This window comes from Piliocolobus tephrosceles, chromosome 13 (assembly GCF_002776525.5).
Source record: "Piliocolobus tephrosceles isolate RC106 chromosome 13, ASM277652v3, whole genome shotgun sequence".
In the NCBI taxonomy this organism is placed as follows: domain Eukaryota; kingdom Metazoa; phylum Chordata; class Mammalia; order Primates; family Cercopithecidae; genus Piliocolobus; species Piliocolobus tephrosceles.
The window spans coordinates 8,485,998-8,504,754 of NC_045446.1; the positions used below are offsets into that span (position 1 = coordinate 8,485,998).

The 18,757-nt window shown below is 60.4% G+C and overlaps 2 protein-coding genes across 13 annotated transcripts in view; both read right to left on the reverse strand.

Moving 5' to 3' along the window:
- Nucleotides 1–861: 861 nt before the first annotated feature.
- Nucleotides 862–13,719, reverse strand: SIPA1 (signal-induced proliferation-associated 1). 5 transcript variants are annotated; one of them, XM_023186518.1, is made up of 16 exons: nt 13,599–13,719; nt 10,183–10,952; nt 9,427–9,554; nt 9,165–9,341; nt 6,680–6,854; nt 5,855–5,958; nt 5,436–5,593; nt 4,749–5,358; nt 4,161–4,435; nt 2,294–2,512; nt 2,102–2,213; nt 1,909–2,017; nt 1,723–1,824; nt 1,582–1,636; nt 1,295–1,373; nt 862–1,203 (listed from the first exon to the last, which is right to left on the reverse strand). In XM_023186518.1, exons 2-16 carry the CDS (start codon nt 10,859–10,861, stop codon nt 1,057–1,059), a joined length of 3,129 nt encoding a protein of 1,042 aa, XP_023042286.1. In that variant the 5' UTR covers nt 10,862–10,952; nt 13,599–13,719; the 3' UTR covers nt 862–1,056. The 5 variants fall into 5 exon arrangements, with proteins under 5 accessions (XP_023042286.1, XP_023042287.1, XP_023042288.1 ...); XM_023186519.2 differs by lacking the exon at nt 13,599–13,719 and adding an exon at nt 13,360–13,583; XM_023186520.2 differs by lacking the exon at nt 13,599–13,719 and adding an exon at nt 11,842–12,455.
- Nucleotides 13,720–14,321: 602 nt separating this feature from the next.
- PCNX3 (pecanex 3) overlaps nt 14,322–18,757 on the reverse strand; it is a 26,586-nt gene continuing 22,150 nt past the window's right edge. For 7 of the 8 annotated variants that reach the window (XM_023186511.2, XM_023186510.2, XM_023186513.2 and 4 more), the window contains exons 28-35: nt 17,401–17,631; nt 17,116–17,219; nt 16,635–16,782; nt 16,306–16,536; nt 15,950–16,224; nt 15,445–15,578; nt 15,063–15,361; nt 14,322–14,986 (exon numbers count right to left, since the gene is read on the reverse strand). In XM_023186511.2, the coding sequence (XP_023042279.1) occupies nt 14,786–14,986; nt 15,063–15,361; nt 15,445–15,578; nt 15,950–16,224; nt 16,306–16,536; nt 16,635–16,782; nt 17,116–17,219; nt 17,401–17,631 (1,623 nt within the window). In that variant the 3' untranslated portion in view covers nt 14,322–14,785. Of the gene's footprint in view, nt 14,987–15,062; nt 15,362–15,444; nt 15,579–15,949; nt 16,225–16,305; nt 16,537–16,634; nt 16,783–16,806; nt 16,976–17,115; nt 17,220–17,400; nt 17,632–18,757 lie in introns of those variants that run through there. The other variant, XM_023186516.2, reaches the window with a different exon arrangement.

Genomic DNA, 18,757 nt, shown 5'->3' on the forward strand with positions numbered 1-18,757 from the left:
AATCCACGATCCCTAGTGCACCTTCACAACCCTTTCTGATCTGGCTTCTTTGACGGTGGATTCCTGTGTGTGCCTTGGCTCTAGTCCAACAGGCCCCAGCCAGACTGGTCCTACCAGGATACCTCTGATGTCTCTGCCTGGTGAACTCCTACCCAACCTTCAAAACTCAGCCCTCATTACCTCCTCCATGAAGCCTTCCTGATCCTCAGATGCTGTGTTTCTCAGAGCCTAGCTCATCCTGCCAGCACCTAAGTTAACAGACCCAGGGCCTAGGTCTCACCATGGAGCTTCAGCCAGCCTAGGAAGGGACTGGAATAGGCATGACATGCTGGGCAAGTCTGCCCTGTCTGGGTCTCAGGTCCAGAAAACAAAGGATTTAGACAAAGTCCAAGTTTGGACCTGATGATGCCACTTAGAGGACCATAGGCTGGTGAGGAGAGAAGCGGGTCAAGGGCCCATTTCCTCCAGGACACGGAAACAGCCCCAGTCAACTGAGGCGGAGATGCCACCGCCTCTGGAATTGGGCCCTGCAAGAAGTGGCCAGGTGGGTGGAGAGAGGACGAGGCCTGGGAGCTCAGTGGCTTCAGAGAGAAGAATGAGGCCTGCACCGAGGTGCAGGGCCTTGTGATGCATGGCCAGGGTAGGTGTGGGCTGTGGCCACCCGCTTCCCCGCAGAACCAAATAAACGTTATGGGAGAGAAGCCAAGCAGTGGCCTGGCCTCAGGAACCCCTCAGCGAGTGCCAGCCCATCTCTGAGCCAGTGTTCCCGGGGCCCGTCTTGACTGCTCCAAGGAGTTTGGCTGGGGCCTCTGGAGGCAAAACCCCTTGCCCTGCCCTATCTTGGACACATATTCAGACGCAGACAGCAGTGGCTTCTTTACTCCCTGAAGTCCTCTTTTCTCCACAGAATATTTACAAACAGGGAAGGGGTGGAGGCCACCCAATAAGGGGCTGCGGAGGGGGCAGTGCTAAGACGCGCCTCTGCGCAGGGAGAGTTCCTGAGAAGGGCCCAGTGTGACCACGGTGCCCTCAGGGGCCCAGGTGGTCCCAGGTGGCTCAGGCCAGGTCAGCGGTGGGAGAGCCCAGCTGCTTGGAGGCCAGGAGCAGGCGTGTGGCTGCGCTCTCAGACTCTGCCTGCAGCCGTCGGTTGTTATGTCTCAGGCTCCGCACCTCCTCCTCCAGGGCTGCCCTGTCCGCCTTCTCCTGGGGTGGCCGGGGAAGACAAGAGTCAGAGCCGCCAGCCCCTTTCCTGGGGCAACCCTGTGACTCCCCTCAAGCCCAGCCCACCCCTCACCTTCTGCAGGTCCTCCTGCAGCTTCCTGAGCATGGACTCCAAGTGAGAGACCTTCTCTGAGAGGTTCCCAGGCTCTGGCCTGAGGACATGGGGGTCAAGACTCAGCAGGACCAAGGCAGGGCGCAGCGCACCAGCTGACTCTCAGCCCCACCTAATGAGAGGGGCCCCGCCGGTCTTCTAGGCGTATGTGGCAGCAGAGCCGGGACAGAGCTCCACCCCAGCGGACAGGCATGAAGTGGGGGGTCATGTGGGCAGGTAAAGCGGCTGTGGGGAGTTGGGGAGCTTACTCAGCATCAGACTTTGGAGTTCCCTTAGGGTCTCCGCTCTCTGGGATGGGCTGTCCTGTGGGGACAGAGGGATCAGGTGGGCACGTCAGAAAGGGGGCAAGAGCGCTGCCCAGGCTTACTGCAGCACCCTGGTGGCCTCACCCTCTCGGGACAGCGACTCCAGAATGGTGTTGCAAGTGGAGGCGATCTCCGAGATGGCCTGCCACTCATCCTCCAGGGTCCCACTGCCTGCCTCTGACATGACTGTGGGCACAAGGAGCAGGCTGAGCTGGGGAAGCCCAGAAGCACCCCCCGACCCCTCCCCTGCTCTCCTGGGTCCGGACTCACTCCTGCTGATGGAGTTCCGCAGAGACAAGGTACGTGGCAGAAAGGAGGCCCTCAGCTCTGGAGCCGGGTTGCCCTTGTCCTCAGAGCCACTGGGACTGCCCGGCCCGTCCTGTGCGACAGAAGTGGATACAGATTCAGTGATGCCCACTGTCACCACTGTGCCACCGGGCTCCAGAGCCTGGTTTCTGCTCACCTGGGTCAGGGGTGCCTCACTGTCAGCACTGGGTACTGATGGCTTGGCCGTGGTGGCCAGGAGGAGGTCCGGGGTGGTGTTGGGCAGGACTGGGGCCTCATCTGACAGGGAGCTGGGGAGAGCAGGGGTGGCTCAGAAAGGGAAGCCGCTTTCCCAGAGGCCTGGAGGAGAGGGAAGGCCAAGAATGTGCACCTGCGTGGTGACAATGAGTTCTGGCTGTGCAGGAACTCGGTCCTCTCCTCAGCCAGATCCCCAGGCGCTGGAGGACTGCCACCATCTTGCAGGCACAGGTGCAGCAGCTGTTTTGTGGTGGGCAACAGGGTCACCCCCTGGACCTCATCCTGCACAGGCTCTGGGGCCCCCCGCCGGCTGGGCTCCTGCAGAGACAGCATGTACAGCTCCGAAAAACTCCTGTGGAGGGAGACAGGGTCAGGCAGGACTTCCCCAGTCCCCAGCGTCCTGCATCACCAGCCCCACCCCCAGCCCAGCGCACTACCAGGAGCAGGAGAGCTCCCCAGCTTCCAGACAACAGTGAAAAATGACTGCCTGGTTACTGGCCATTTTTCCAGACCATGGTTCAGATTCCAGTGCTGCCCCTGTATATCCCAAGCAAATCACTCTGAACGTCAATTTCTCCATCTGTGAAATGGGGATAACAGTACCAACCTCCTAGTGTGCTGTGAGGGTTTAAATAAGATGTTTAAATTGCTTAAATCCCAAAAGTACTGTCTGTAGCCAAATCCAACCTGTGCCTTTTCCTTTTCTTTTCTAAAGCAGATGTGCCAGCTGCTGTACTGCAAGCTAAGCATGGATTTTACCTTTTTTTTTTTTTTGAGATGGAGTTTTGCTTTTGTTGCCCAGGCTGGAGTGCAGTGGCGTGATCACAGCTCACTGCAACCTCCTCCGCCTCCTGGGTTCAAGTGATTCTCCTGCCTCAGCCTCCCGAGTAGCTGGGATTACAGGCGTCTGCCATCATGCCTGGCTAATTTTTGTATTTTTAGTAGAGACAGGTTTCACCATGTTGGCCAGGCTGGTCTCGAACTCCTGACCTCAGGTGATCCACTTGCCTCAGCCTCCCAAAGTGCTGGGATTACAGGTGTGAGCCACCACGCCCAGTCCGGATTTTACATTTTTAACTAGTGGAAAAATCAAAATAATATTTCATGATAAGTGAAAATCATATAAAATCCAAATTTCAGTGTCTGTAAAGTTTTAGCGAGATACAGGCACATTTATTTATTCATTTACCTACAACGACAGAGTAGCTGCGGCAGAGACCAGATGGTCCAGAAAGCCTAAAATATTTATTATTTGGCCATTTACAGAAAATGTTTGCCTACCCCTGGCTTAGCACAGGAAGTTATCAATAGTGTGTAATGTGTGTGGTGGTGGCAGGGGGGCAGGTGTCAACACTTTAAAAAGAAAAAAAAACAGATAGTCGGGGCTATTTGATCTTTTAAGCAGTGGGAGCAACGCGCTTAACCGGTCCCATTCTACACATGAAGAAAGAGGTTCAGGGCGTGGTGGCTCACGCCTTTAATCCCAGAACTTTGGGAGGGCGAGGCGGGTGGAGCACCTGAGGTCAGGAGTTCGAGACCAGCCTGGCCAACATGGTGAAACTCCGTCTCTACTACAAGTACAAAAAATTAGCTGGCCGTGGTGGTGCGTGCCTGTAATCCCAGCTACAAGACAGGCTGAGGCAGGGGAATTGCTTGAATCCGGGAGGCGGAGATTGCAATAAGCCAAGATCACGCCACTGCACTCCAGCTTGGGCAACAAGAGTGAAACTTCGTCTCAAAAAAAAAAAAAGAAAATAAGAGAGGAGCGGGAAGACAGAGGAGAGAGAAGACAGGAAGAGGGGAGAGAGAGAGAGAGAGAGGGAGAGAGGGGAGAGAGAGAGAGAGAAAGGTTCAGACGGGCTAAGAGACCGGAGATTCTTTCTAAAAGGAAAGGTATCCACACGGGGTTCCTGAAACTGCTGATGGCGACCCGGGAGGCACAGACTGCGCGGTGGCCAACTGCCGGCCCTCCCACCTCCCCGCGTCCCCGGCACCCTGACCTGCGGGGCCGGCCGCTCTCGTCGGGGGGCAGGACGGTGACGCAGACCTTGGGCGCCGAGCGCAGCAGCTGGGCAGCAGCCTCGGGCCGGAGACTCGGCAGCGTCTGGCCGCACACGCGCAGCAGGCGCGCCCCAGGCCGCAGTCCCGCCGTCTCGGCGAACGTGAAGCGCTCCACGTGCGTGACGAAGCCCTCGACGTCCACCTCGAAGCCCAGGCGGCCTTGACCGTCGCGGGGCAGCGCCAGCTCGCGGGTCTCGCAGCCGCGGCTCACCAGCTGAGGGCGGGGCGGGGCGAGTGGGCGGGGCTGCCGGGAGGTGGGGCCTCCCCAGTGCCCGCCCCATGGACTTCGTCCCAGGCCACTCGGAACGTTCCACAGCCCCCGAGGGTCGCGTGTGCCACCGCCCGAGGGATGAGGACCAGAAGTCGCTTACTCGAGGGCACCAGTTCCGGCCTTGCCAAACCCCAGGGCTGGCTCTGCCCTCTTCGACTTTCCTTTCCGCAGGAGTGGGGGACAAAGGCGGAGGAGGGATCCAAAGCAGGCTCCGCCCCGCCGCGCGCAGGTGCCCCAGTTTCCCGCTCAGGCTCACCTGCATGCGCGCCACCACCTCGCCCACGGCTTGGCCGGGGCACCCGTCGAAGCGCAGCGTGATCGCCTCCCCGCGGCCGTGGTACAAGTCCAGTTGCTGCTCGGAGAAGGTCCAGGCCAGCACGTCGCGACAGGCGCAATTGAACACTACGCGGCCGTCCCGCGGCGCCACTAGCACCAGAGCCTCGGCCGAGATGCCCAGCAGGCAGGGCACCTCGGCGCCTTCGGGGCCGCTCGCCTGAGCCCCGGCGGCGACCCGCGCCCCGGACGCAGCGCGCACACCCCACACCAGTGAGCCTGCTGCCTGCAGCTCGGCTCCCGGGCCCCGAGGGGCTGCCCGGCGCCTCCCACCTAGGGAAGGCAGGCCGAAGCGTGAAGCCGAGTCCAGCGACGTAGTGGTCACTTCGTTGGTGGCCAGGTCTTGCAGGTACTGCTGGCGGGTGCGTGTGGCCATGGCGTGGAACTGGCGTGCGTGGCCGGCCGCCTGCTCGCCATTCAGCGCCTTGGCCAGCAGGAAGGCGCGGAAGTCGGCGTTGGCCGCGAAGGGGCCTCCGCCAGCAGGCAGAGCTGGCCCGAAGGCTGGGGTGTCCTGGGTGCGGCTCACGGCCACCCTGCGGGAAGGGTGGTGGAAGTGAGGGGCAGCAGGACGCCATGCCCACGGGAGACCTGGGACCACACCGGTGCCCACCTGTAGGAGGTGTGCGGTGTGCAGGGCGCGTGTGCCCGCACCACTAGGAACACGTGTTGGAAGTGTGAGCGGATGGTGGCGGGGCAGAAGGGCTTGCTGCCAGGCTCTTGGAACACGATTGTCACGATGTCGTTGCCAATGTGACGCTTCCGCAGGAGCTGGGGGTTGGATAGCTGGGGCTCGTGATGAGGCCTTCCGTGCCCCAAACCCCTCCTTATTCAAGCAGGAGAAAGCCAAGACACCAATGGCTCCCCCACTGCCCCTGGTGAAGACCTAGGGTGTTTGTCTTTGGAAAGGGGCCACCAGAGGGGCGGGTTGTTGGGGCCAACAGAGCTCCAGCCAAAGCTCAAATGTCATGGACCATGCAGGGCCCTCCATGGTTCCCGGAAGCCCCACCCCCACGCTGGTCCCCCTCACACCTGCTGCTGGTTGTTGGGGGTGTAAGGCAGCATCGTGGACACATGGAACATGATCTCGTGGTCCTGGTACGTGGTGTAGAGGGAGTGTGTGCCTGTGGAATCCGCTGTGGCCAGGGAGTCAGGGATACAGAAGGAGAAAACAAGGGGAATCTGAGTGACTTGAACTTGCCATTCCTGTCTGCACACAGGAGCCTCTGTGCCCCAAACAGCAAGTGGACAACCAGTCATGCCACCAGCCAATGCCCAGCCAGTGAGATCCAAGGGCCTCATCCCTGGGTGCCCCTCCTCCCCTCCCTCCACAGGCTCCAGCCCCATGCCAGAGTGAAGGGGGGTCAGGATGGGAGCGTTGAAATAGAATGAAGACAGAAATGAGAAGGGGTCTCAGAGAGGCCAGGGTCAGGTGTCCTAGGAGAAGAGGTGTCACTCCAGGCCCAAGCATGTGTGGCATGCTGGGAAAGTGAAAGGCAGGCACGGGGTGCTCAGTACAACACCTCCCAGGGGTCCTGGGGCCCCTTCCACCAGGGAGGCAGGGGCACCTCTCTTCCATGAGGCTGAGCTGCTGGAATGTGTTTGGTGGAGGGGTAGTGCCCCCAAACCACTTTAGCCCTAGCTCAGGCAGTAGGGTACTTGGGCCTTGAGGGACAGTCCCAGCCCCTCCTCTCAGCCCATAGCTTGACCCTTATAGCCCTGACTCAGATCCTCAGCTCACACAAAGAACTCTCCAGCCCCCAGCCCCAGGATTGTATGGACAAAGGAGTGACAAGGCCATTCATGCTCACCCCTCAGCACAGATCTGCTCCCATCCCTCCTGCCCCTGGGCCTCACTTTTGGTGTCTAGTTGGGCCCGGTAACTCTCAAAGCCTTTGAGCCGCACCACATCGCCCAGCAAGGTGAGAAACTGCATGAAGGCTGGTCCCGCCTCCTGGTTGTTGTACATCTCCTCCTCCGAGCCCTGGCCCGCCCGGCAGTACAGGATGCCCACCTTGCGCTGGAAACTCAGCTGTGGGTAGGAGACAGAAGGCATAGGTCTCAGTCCCCCACAGCCCCACCCCACCAGCTCTTAGGGAATGGATGTGACGCTGGCCTGGGGGCTGAGCGCCAGCCGTCTCTGAGCCACTTGCGTCCTTGCCTGTCAGGTGGGTACAGTCTGTTGTGCTCCTCGTGCTTGGGAGGGCACAGGCAGGAAGGGATGGGAGGAGGCTGGTTCCCATGTGGCAGTAGAGAAGGTGATTCACAGAAAGAACCCTTCCAATAAACATACACATTATCATCCTCCTCATCTCAAGGCTGGACTGTCCTCTCCACCCCTGAATCCAAAGCACCCCCACCCCAGCCCCTTCAGGCCTTGAGCCAGGCACCACCTCTGCCCCCCATGCTCTCGTTTCTGTGCCCTCTGTTCCTGGCTCTTCCCTCTGCGGATAACTGGATAACTGTGCCCAGCTCAAGGTGCTCTGAGCTCCTCCAAACAGCACAGGCTCCCTCCAGCAGTCACCTCCCTTTTCTACAACTAAACTTGTCTGCACTCACAGTCCCCACTTCCATTTCATTCCTTCCAACCCCCTGCACCTCCCACTCCCCATATGGACCGCAGATGTGGCCTCATCCTGGCACCCTCCCGGCCGCAGTTGGCACTGAGGATAGCTGGAAACTCACCTTGCCTAGGGCCCCAGGGACCCCGTCCTCTTCTGCTTGGGCCTCTTCTCCACCCATGCTCCTCCCACTCCCTGGCTGCAGCAGGCATGACACCCCCATCTCTGCCTCCCACTCAGACCAGCCTACCAAACCCCAGGCCCTTTTCTCCAGCTGCCTAATGTCTTACCTTGCTGTGACTCCTCCACCCTGCTCCTCCTCCTTAAAGCACCACTCCTGGGGGCCAAGAAGCTGGGGAATCCTAGCACTTCACCTCTTCCAGTCAGCCACATGACTACCCCGTCCCTCTTGGGTCACCTCCTCTTCACCTCCATTATCGATGCCACTGTGTCCAGCCTGGGCAACTGCAACAGCCTTCAGCCTGGCCTCCCCGCCCCATACAGTCTAGTCCCCATGCTGCAGCCAGAGAGTTGCCCCTCTCAGATCTGCACTGGATCCCTCCATGGCTCCCCAGTGCCCATGGTAACAAATGCAAGCTTCTCCCCAGCCCTCACCACATTCCCGACCCCAGCCACGCGGAACTGACTGCCTACTGTGCCATGCTCTCATTCTCCAAGGCTTTGCACAAGTTACTCCTTCTGACTGGAAAACACCTGCTTATCCAGGCTGGAGCAAAGTTCTCCCTCCTGGAAAACCCTGGCCAAAGAAGGGCTCTCAGCACTACCCTTGTGGCCCATGGAGCCCTCAACATTCCCCTTTCAGTGTTATCCTGCTCCTGTATTTCAGCAGTTCTCTCTGGGTCTCCTTCTCCCACCCAGCTGTGAGCTACTCAAGCAAAGCACCTGGTCTAGACCTGTCCCCAGCATCCAGTCTGAGGCCTGGCACCAAGAAGGTCTAAGAAATGTTTGTTGAATGACTGATGGGTTGAATGACACAGAGGAGACTCAGCCAATAGGCAGCTTTCAGCATGGAGTGGGGGATGGAAGGAGCCGCTCCAGGAAGCTGGAGCACCACATGTAAGAGGAAACCCAGCAGGAGCTGTGGGGGAAATTGGCCAGGAATGATGCGGGAACTGCAGGACCGGTGGGGTGAGTCAGACCAGGGCATCTAGGGCTGTAAAGATCTTTTTAAAATGCAGACTCTGGGCTGAGTGCAGTGGCTCATGCCTGTAATCCCAGCACTTTGGGAGGTGGAGGTGGGCAGATCACAAGGTCAGGAGTTCGAAACCAGTGTGGCCAACATGGTAAAACCCCGTCTCTACTGCAAATACAAAACTTAGCTGGGCGTGGTGGTGCGCACCTGTAATCCCAGCTACTCGGGAGGCTGAGGCAGGAGAATCGCTTGAACCCGGGAGGTGGAGGTTGCAGTGAGCTGAGATTGCACCATTGCACTCCAGCCTGGGTGACAGAGCGAGACTCCATCTCTAAATAAATACATAAATAAATAAAGAGCAGACTCTGATTCAGATGGTCTGGGCTGGGGCCCCAGAATCTGCATTTCTAGATGATGTGGATACTGCTGGTCTACAGAGGTCTACAGAGCTCACTTTGAGAAGCAAGGTTCCAGATGACCTCTGATACTTTCTCTCTGAAAAGCTAGCTCTCCTGGGGTCACCACCCAGCCCAGGATCAGGGTCAAGGCTAGGGGTTTGGGAGCTGGGCAGGCTGGGTTCAGACTAGGGCCAGTTAAACGGCTGTGGGCTCCGCGGCCGGTCACTCACCACTTGCTCATCCAGTGTGAGCAGCGTCCGTGGTACCTTGGGTGAAGCTGAGCCCAGGCGCAGGCAGCTGGGGCTCAGCTGCGGCGCCACATGCTCCAGAAGTTTCCTTGGGGACAGACCCCGTGGGGGCCCCGGCGGCAACGCGTCCTCCGAGATGGTGCCACGGAGAGTCCGGAGCTGAGGAAGGGGTGTAGGGGAACTCAGGATGCATACAGGGTGTCGGGGAGGCAACCCACGTCCTGATCCCGCGATCCCAGCTCACCTGCGTGGTCCGCACGATGACGCGGTAGCTGTGCAGGGTGCCCCCTCCGCTGCCCTCCTTCTCCTCCCGCCGCAGGCTCACTGCCACCGGGCCCAGCGACTCGTCCATCCCGAAGAAGTTCTGATGTTCTGGGGGACCGCGCCGAAGAAAATGATTGGTTCCGCCCGCTGGCAGCCCCGCCCCCGCTCGACCACGCGCATCACTAAGCTCCGCCCTACGCTTCATCTCACCACCAAATGCTGGCCGTAGACTAAGTCCCGCCCCTCTGTAGCCCTGAGCTCAACATCTTGATCTCAACCCTGATCCAGACGTGGACCCGGACCCAGACCCAGACCTAGATCCACGCGGCCAGCTCCCAGGCCTAAATCCTGCCTTGGCCCCGCCCACCACGCCCCCATTCTGTCTTCTGTGTCCTGGAGCCCTCTCTGCAGTGCAGGTGAGAACAAGGTTCACGGATGCAGGGCTTTGGGGCCTGAGTTTTCACCCCACAGAAATGCCCATAGGGAATCTCTCCCCAGGCTGAACCAGATGGAGGCAGAACGACTAGCCCTGGCTGGGGGTGAGGGGCCAGGGATTAGCCTTAAGAAGGTCGTTGAAAGTGGGTCCAGAAGGACCCCAGCTCAGCTCTTGAGCCCTCCCAGGGCCAGGGACTTTACAGAAAATGGACAGTTCATGAGCCCTACTGTGTGCACTGCAGGTGACAGGGACCTTTTCTTCAGCACCCCTCCTCCCCTCCCTGGAACTGCCTTTCCTCACCTTTGCCATAGAAGTACTTGCGGTAGTAGCCAGCACCCAGGTCTGCGTGCTCCAGGCTGTAGGCCGAGGTTCGGTTCTGTGGCTCCTCCAGGATGGACACGGCCGCGTTGGGCAGTGCAGGGGGCACAGGTGGGGATGCTGGTCCACCCAGGCCTAGCTCACCCTCACCCCCGAGCTCACACACAAAGCCAGGTGCCCCATGCAGCAGGTCCGAGCTGGCAGCCTGGTCCTCCGCTGAAGCCAGGGTCCCAGAGCTGGCCTCTGAGTGGCTCCCCGTCCCCTGAGACCTCGGAGCCCAATCAAAGAGCAGGCTTTGCACGTCATAGTGGGCAAACCATCGAGGCTCAAGCACTGGCGGGAAGGCAGGCTCTGGTTCCTCGGCTGGCAGCCCCAGCAGTGCCAGCGGGTCAGTGAAGAGCCGGGTGGAAGTGGCTGCAGGGCGGCTGGCCTCTTCGTGGCTGTGGGCACGGGCACGGGGGCTGGCTGGCGTGGGGGGTCTGGCCTCACCTGCATCACTGCCGCTGCGCAGGAGCGGGCCCCGGACTGGCCTCGGATCGAAGGTGTGCGGTGTCAGCGGGGGCCGTGCTGGCTGGCGCAGCTTGCGGGCAAAGAGGTCATCCGTGGACGCAGGGGCCATGCCCCGCCGAGGGCTCCCCACACCGCCAGCCCACATGGGCATGTTCTGTGGGCCTGACTCTCCGGGGGCTGGGCCGCATTGGCGGGCACGGGTGTTTGGTGCCCAGCCGGAGGTTGCGGCAGCAGTTCCTGCCCTGAAGGAGGAGGGGGCTGTTCAGAGGGGCCTGGGCAAAAAACAGGAACCCAGGCCCCCAGCCTGGTCCTCCACCACCCGCGTTGGCTTCCGGCCCCCTCCGAGACCATCAAAGCTGCTTCCGCTTTCCAGGCCACTTCCTTGTCTGCCTAGGGCTGAGGTTTTCAGCCCCCTCCCCGGCTTAGCTGGGCAGGGCTAGAGGCTGGGCTGTTGGGTCTTGGCCCTGAGGGTCCCGGAGCCTGGGCAGTCCTGGGGCTTCCAGGGTCCCCCAATTGCCACCCACACACCTTAGCTTTGGCCTGGGCCCAGAGTAAGGGTCCCACCAGGACCTAGCCCAACTGGACAGATGACTTGTATTGCCTGGGACGGGAAACCCAGGGGCCACTGGTGTCTGGGTCCTGCCCACTTAACAAAGGGAGGACGTCCTGTCCCCAGAGACCTTCCTCCCTGCCCCTCCCACTTCCTTCAGGGTCCCTGGAGAGCTGATCACCCAGAGAGGTCTGATCTCAGTGCCCTGGACCTCAAGGCCTCAATACCACAAGGACACATGGGTTCCCAGGGGGGCAACGGCAGGGCAGCAGGAATGGCAAGAGGACTTCCTTCAGCACAGGAAGTAGCCCCAACTGTGGGCCTAGCCCTCTGCCAGGCCCCCACATCCTGAGGAAGGTGCTGGGGTCACAGCAGTTGTCATGGGACCCCAGTCACCCTGGCCTGAAGGACAGGCCAGCTCACCTTCTTGCAGGCTACTGTGTCCAGGCTTGGACGCAAGAGGAGTCACAATGACAGGGACCCATAGGGACCTCTCCCTACCTGGTCTCACTGATGCAGACAGGGAGGTCTGAACCCCATGTGACAGATGGTCAAACGAGGTCCAGAGGAGATGCTCTTGCCTGAAGCAATTCCATGTCAGAGCTAGGATTTGAGCCTGGGTCTGTTCATCTTCAGGGCCTAAGCAGGGCTGCACCTGCCCACTGCTGTCTGTGTGCGTAGGTGTTGGGAGGTGGGTGTTGGGCTGAGGTTCAAGGTCTCACAGGATGCAAGATTGAGACACCCAAAGCCCCAGGGACCTGCTAAGTGCGGAAATGTGACGCCAGAGGCAGGTGCAAATGTTGGTGGGAGAACTTGAGGGAAGCCACGCCCAGGCAAGACCTGGATGGAGTAGGCAGTGAGGACAGGGAGCTGGGGACCTTCCACTGGGGGTACAGGCATCTAATGGTGGGTCTTTATGCAGCATCCAGCGACATCATGCAGGGCTGGGCCGGTGGAGGAGGGGCTCCACACACCCCTTGCCTGGGGCCTCCAGAACCAAGCAAGGGTCGGCTCCCCAGCCCAGGTGCCTTCTACCTTGTTTCTCCTGAATAAACTCCCATGCTGACTTTGAGCTTCTGTTTTCTCATCTCTAAAATGGGGTTAACTGGCTGGGCGCAGTGGCTCAGGCCTGTAAGCCCAGCACTTTCGGAGGCCAAGGTGGGGGAGATCACCGGAGGTCAGGAGTTCGAGACCAGCCTGGCCAACACAGTGAAACCCTGTCTCTACTAAAAATACAAAAATTAGCTGGCTGTGGTGGTGTGTGCCTGTAGTCCCAGCTACTCGGGAGGCTGAGGCAGGAGAATCGCTTAAACCTGGGAGGTGGAGGTTGCAGTGAGTCGAGACCACACCACTAAACTCCAGCCTGGGCGACAGAGCGAGACTCTGTCTCAAAAACAAAACAAAACAAAAACCCGGGGTTAACTATTTCTGTCCCCTCCCAAGGCTGTTGAGAGACTGAGAAGAGTGAGGTGAGTGTCGCTAGCTAGCTGTGTGTGACGGGTGCAGCCCCTGGCTCCATGAGCCAAGCTCTGGGCACATCCAGTGCTCCTGCCTGGGCTATAGTGTGTGAAGGAGTAGGAGGGCATGAGGGTGGGGGTCTGTGCAAGCCCTGCTCTGTGCGGGCTGAGCTCTGCATGCTTGGAAGTGAGCTCTGTGCATGTGTGCACCCAGCCTGTGGGCTGCCTCTTGCTGTGGCTCAATGCCAGGCTCTGGCGCTGCCTTGAGGGGTGTTCTTGGGCTCTGCCCCCCACCCCGAAGCTTCACACAGGGTCCATTGAGGCCAGGACATTCCTCCGGGTCTGTGTCACTAGGGGTGGGGGGAAAGGGCCGGCCCCGCCCCCACAGATCCGGAAGGCCTGGCTGCCCCAGGAGGAGGAGCTGGCCACTTCCCAGCACATCTGGAGGTCATGACCCCATTTCGGCTGCCAGGGGGTGCGACAGATGTTTCCTCCCAGGCCAGGCCAGGGACTGGGGTGGAGGCCGCCTAAGGAGAAAAGGAGCTTCAGAATAAGGGGGAGCCCCGCACACACTTGCAGTGTTGAGGGGGAGGGGGGTCACAGCGCCGCCACCAGGAGTCAGGAGCCGCCGCCTCCACTCACCGGTTTGCTGGCCAGGCTAAGCCGTCACACAGAGGAAGTAGGAACGGCTGGTCAGAGACAGGGGGCTGGACATATTGACTCGGGACTGAACTGGAGCCCGGAGGGAAGTTGGGAGGGTGCTGCTGGTGGCGAACGTGGCGAGGACCCCACTCCCATACACATCACCCGGGCCCACGGCTAGGCCCTCTCCCCTGACGGGCCCGACAGCAGTGCCTCCCGTCCCTTGCTCCCACCAGTACCTCTGGGGCTCCCGCCCAGCCGCCGCCGCCCGCGCTGGGGTCCCGCTGACGCTCTCCCGCTACAGCTCCCGGCGCCGGCTCCGCCTGGGGGCGGGGCCATGCCAGGGGCGGGGCCATGTTGGGGGCGGGGCCGGCCGGGCGTTATCTGTGGCGGGAAGCGCAGCAGCGGGGATTTCAGGCCCGCCGGCGGTCAGCCCCGAGCAGTGCTGATTCTAAGGCTAGTTCCTCGGCTAAGAAACCTGTGCCTGCCTTCCAGACCAACCGGAGGGCTAGCGTCCACTTCTCTGCCAGTATACAGCAGATGCTCAAGAATCTGCCACTACTTTATGGAGCACTTGCTAAGCCCTGGGCCCTGGGCAACGGTTCCACTAGCGCGCTCTCATTTATTCATAAAACACCTTAGACAGGTGTCATCTCTTTACGCCTCGGAGCAACTGAGGTCCAGAGAAAGGCTTTTGCCAAGGACAAGCCTGATAAATGTAGGAGCCACCAGACCTGGAAGTCTCTGGCCATATGGTGGGAAATGGCTCAGATAAAGGCTTGAAAAGGGAGCAGTCCTGCGGGGAAGAGGACCCGGTTCTACCTGAACCCCGCCTTGGTCTGCCCTTGATATCTACCAGACTTCAGCCCCACATCCTTCACCCCTCTGTGTGCTTGTCCATCCCAACTTGGCCACCCATACTATCATGTACCCATTCCTAGGTAGAAAAAGAAACTGCCAACCAAAATCAAAAATAGTGTTATTAACTCTGATGTCTCCGAAGCACAAAAAAAAAAAAAAAAAAACAAACCAAAAAAAAAAGGAAATAAAGAAACCACCCTTCCCACACTTCAGGCCCCAGGTCCAGGCCAAGGGGACCACCCCTGCTGTCAGTGCAGGCCCAGGGGCTGAGGTGGTCCTGACCACGGGCTCCAAGAGGGACCAGCCCATGGTTTGGCTCTTAGGGTCTGGCTGGGAGGCTGACTGCCTCCATCTGGGTAGCCCAGGCCCTGGACTGGGGATGAGAGAGATCAGGGGTCAAGGTCAGAGGTCTGGGTCATTCAGTTTTGGTACTCTGGCCAAGGCAGCCAGAGGTCAGGGTTCAGACACGGAGGCCAAAGCCACTCAGTTCTGTGGTCCAGCAGAGAGGCAGCAGGGCAGGTCCGTTACTGAGTCCCAGGAGGAAGTCCAGTGGGCGCCACGTAGCTCAGTACTGGTGTTCCAGCAGAGGCTGGGCGGCCGGGCTCTCACGCTCCTCGACAGGGGCAGGCCAGTCGCCCGGGGCACCCATAGGTGTGCCACTCTCAGGGGCACTGCTGTCCAAGCAAGGAATGTTCTGGGCAGCTCTGGGGGGTGAGGCCTCAGTGCTGACATCCGGGCTGAGGCTGAGGCTGAGGTCTAGAGGCGCCTGGGGGAGGGGAGAGAGGTTGGCAGATGAGCAGGCCTTAGCCTTCTGCGACCCAACCCTCCCACAGGTGCCTTACCTGAGATTTGGGGGTACCTCCTTTGGGGCTACCTGAGGCTGGCTCCCCATCAGATCCTCCCAGCCCCTTCCGGCCCCCCAGGCTCCACTTCCCACTGGGGCCCTCAGAACTGAGGAGACCAGGGCCAGGGGGCCGTGAGGTCCGGGGACCCTCTGTGGGGGTAGGCGATGCAGGGGGTGGTCCAGGGAGCCGAGGGGGAGGCCACTGCAGCAGAGGTGGGGGCCGCCCATCACCAGAGCCACTCAGGGAGGGCCGCGGCCCCCAGCCAGGGCCTGGTGGGAGGGGTTGGTCACCATTGCCTGTAGGAGACAGATAAGACAGCAGAGACCTCAGCTGGGCTGCACTTCTCACCCACGGGTTCAGCCCAGCCTCGCCTGCTCACCTGCCGTGTTTTCAGGCGTGGGGTGTGCCATGGGGGGGTTACTGCTGAGGGAGGTCAGGCCACCGCCCCCGCTACAGTCTGAATCATCCACGTTCCCGCCACTATTGCAGCCGGCACCACAGCCCTTGTGAAGCCTGGGGGTGGGGAGGTAGAAAAGGGATCAGGAGAGACATGGCTGAGGCCAGAGTCCTCACAAGCATGAATCCTCAGCCCCAGGACAAGTCATCTAATACCTCTGAGCCCCAGGATCCTCCCCTCTTAAGAAGCTGCCACCTACTTTGCAGAGTCTTTTGAGGGTGCGTTGTCAACAATGCTTGACGGCTAAAGGCCACTGTTAGCTCTGGGGGTAAGGTGACGTCTAGGAGGGGCAGGTCAGCTCTGGGAGGGGGTCATCTCTTGGGATTCAAGCCCTGGCTCCAGCACGTCCTCCCTCTGAGACCCAGGAGGGAGGTACTGCACCTCGGCTTCCTCCCGTGCCACACGTCACCCCTTCCTGAGGCCTCACCTCTCCCAGCTGCGCAGGAGCCAGCGGGCAATGGCACCCAGGCTGATGGGGCCACCCCACAGTGCCCGTAGCTGGGGGTGGCTGCCAGCCAGCGAGGTGGTGAGAGGCGACACGTAGATGGGGTAGCCCAGCGGCTGGTCACAGGAGGAGTTGATCATGTTGCGAAGCGCCTGCTTGGCATTCTGGATGCTGCCACGCTCAGGATTGCGGTTGCGCAGGAACACCAGCTCCTGCTGCTGCCCGGCCCACAGGCCGCGCACGCACTCCCGGTTCACCTGAGAGCCACATGCCAGGGTCAGGGGACTGGCCCAAGGGGTTTTGGGGGCAGGGCTTAGGGCAGGTGGGGCCGGCCCAACCTTGATGACTCGGAAGCTGAGGTGGCGCCGGTTGAGCATGATGATCTTGTACTCATCAGAGGCATCATCCAGGACGTGGCGCAGCGCCAGCAGGGAGGGCGTGTTGCTGAGGATGGCGCTGCGCCATGCCGGGTCACCCTCATGTGAGATGACCAGCCGCTCCTCGTTGGCCGCAATGGCATCGTATAGGGCTGCTGGCTCCTCATATTCATCTGGGGACGTGAAGTGGTCCTGGTAGGGAGGGCAGGGGACTGGGGTCAGTGGCCCCTGCCCTGGAGAGAGGCTTCGTTCCCCACCTGCCCATGCTGCTGGGCACACCCCTCCCCCACCTGGTGAAGCTTGAGGGCCATGCGAACCCCAGGCGCCACGACGCGGTGAAGCAGGTCCATGTCGGCAAAGACCCACTCGTCGCGTGGGGAGGTGATGCGAAAATCCCCCTTGAACAGGGCGTGCAGGCCGTAGAGGAAGGGCTCCAGGCTAAGTGGGAGGAAGAACAGGGAGGGGAAAGAGAGGGGTGTCGAAGACCCAGGGGTAAGGCTTCAGAGTGATCCAAGCAGAGGCCTTTCCTCACGCTGGGCCTCAGTTTCCCCATCTTGACAAAGAGGCCAATCTCTGCCCATGTCTCTCACAGAGCGCTGAGGAGCAGGCAAAGTCATGACCCGGAAGCGCCCTGCCCATGGGAGAAGAGGTACCCCAATAGGAAAGGCCACTGCAGTTTCTGTGGCCACTGCGGCCAGAGACCACAGGGCCCTTCGTGGAGGAGGTGGGGTGGGGACGGCAGTAGGCCCAGTGGGACACCCAAGCACTCACCTTGCAGACATGCTGTGAGAAGCTGTCCCCAGGGCCCGGCGGCCCAGCACACATAGGCCAAAACACAGCGTGACCAGCGGGGAGTTCCAATCCTGGTCCACGGGCTGTGGCATAAGGACCCCCGTCCCAGAGCCCAGCTCAGACCTGGGACAGGGAACTTGGAGTGGGGGCTGGGGCCCAGGCCAAGGGAGGCTCAGAGTGAGAGGAAACCAAATAGGGAGAAGGGAGGCAGGGAAGCCCAGGTCCCACAGCCCCAGGTGGCAGCCTCAGGTAGTGGAGCCTGACCTGGCTGCGCCGGGAGGCACAGTACTGGATCCACTCGAGGTGCACTGCGCAGAAGGAGGGCAGCGAGAGGCCAGACAGGCGGAGGTCATAGTCCTCATCCACACTCAGAGAGAAGGTGGGATCCGAGTCGGCATAGCCGGGCGCCCGCACAGGCCTCAGGGCTGCCGCGATGCCCTCGTGGCTGAGCCACGCCTCCAGCTTTGGTGAGCGGCTCACGTAGTAGATGATGCTCTGGGAGAGGAGGGGCAGGTGTCAGGCCGGGGTCCCAGCCCTGGCCACTGGAGGAGAAAGCATGGAGGTTCAGAGGCTCCTCCCCAAGACCAAGCTGAAGTCTGCTTTCTGGGATGCCCCGCTCCTAAAGCCGTCTCAGCTCTCAAGAGCAACTAGGCAAGTTGGCTCCTTCCCCTAAGCCAGGGAGGAGGAGCAACAAAGTCACCAGGAAGCAGCCACTTACAGAGTGGTAAGTCCTGTGCTGGAGCCAGAACTCACAGGAAGCATCTGCCTGCCTCTGACCCAGAATATGCCGTTTATATGAGAAATATGAGGCTCAGACAGATGGCAGCCCCTGAGAACAAGATCATCATGCTCAACCTTTACCACCTCAGCTTCCAAGCCATCAAGGTGGGAATGGCCCCACCTGCCCTGAACCCTGTCCCCCACCCGCCTCGGGCCGGCCTCGATCCTGGGGTGAGGCCCTCAGGTGAACCTTCAGTGCCTGTGCAGCCTGTGGGCGGGGCAACAGCAGGGGCTGGTGTGGCTGTACAAACAGAACCCCGAGCGAGGGAGCATCCCCGAGTGAGGGAGCATCCAAACGTCACATGGGCAGGGGGCGGGGAGCGAGGCGGGCAGGACAGACTGAACTGCAATCTGAACACCAGACCTTCCCCATCATGACATTGTGGGATCCAGATCTCGGGGCCGGAAGGGCAGACTGTAGTAGTGGGCCTGCCTCAGAGCGCCTGGGTCACAGATCCCTTTAGGCAGCTGAAGCATGACAGACATTCAGGCCTCACCTCAGAAAGAAGCCACAAGCACACCTGGTACCCAAAGCTGGGGGCTCCTGGACCTCTTGTTAAAAGGCCCTGTTGGTTATAAGCAGGGGTTGGGGCAAATGTACAGGAGCAAATGTACAGGGCAAATGTACCAGAGCTGCTAAAAAGACCCAGAAAAGAAAAGCCTTGGCCAGGCAGGGTGGCTCACACTTGTAATCCCAGCACTTCGGGAGGCAGAGGTGGGAGGATCGCTTGAACCCAGGAGTTCAATACCAGCCTGGACAACATAGCGAAACCCCATCTCTACAAAAAATACAAACAGCCGGGCGCGGTGGCTCAAGCCCGTAATCCCAGCACTTTGGGAG

Bases quoted from the DNA above. Each gene is read 5' to 3' on its own strand.
- SIPA1 (XM_023186518.1), bottom strand. From the start codon at position 10,861: ATGCCCATGTGGGCTGGCGGTGTGGGGAGCCCTCGGCGGGGCATGGCC. The intron at 5,959-6,679 runs GTGAGGCCCAGG...CCCTGGCCACAG, and splicing joins GGCCCAACTAGACACCAAAA to CGGATTCCACAGGCACACAC. The intron at 1,825-1,908 runs GTGAGTCCGGAC...TTGTGCCCACAG, and splicing joins GCGGAACTCCATCAGCAGGA to TCATGTCAGAGGCAGGCAGT.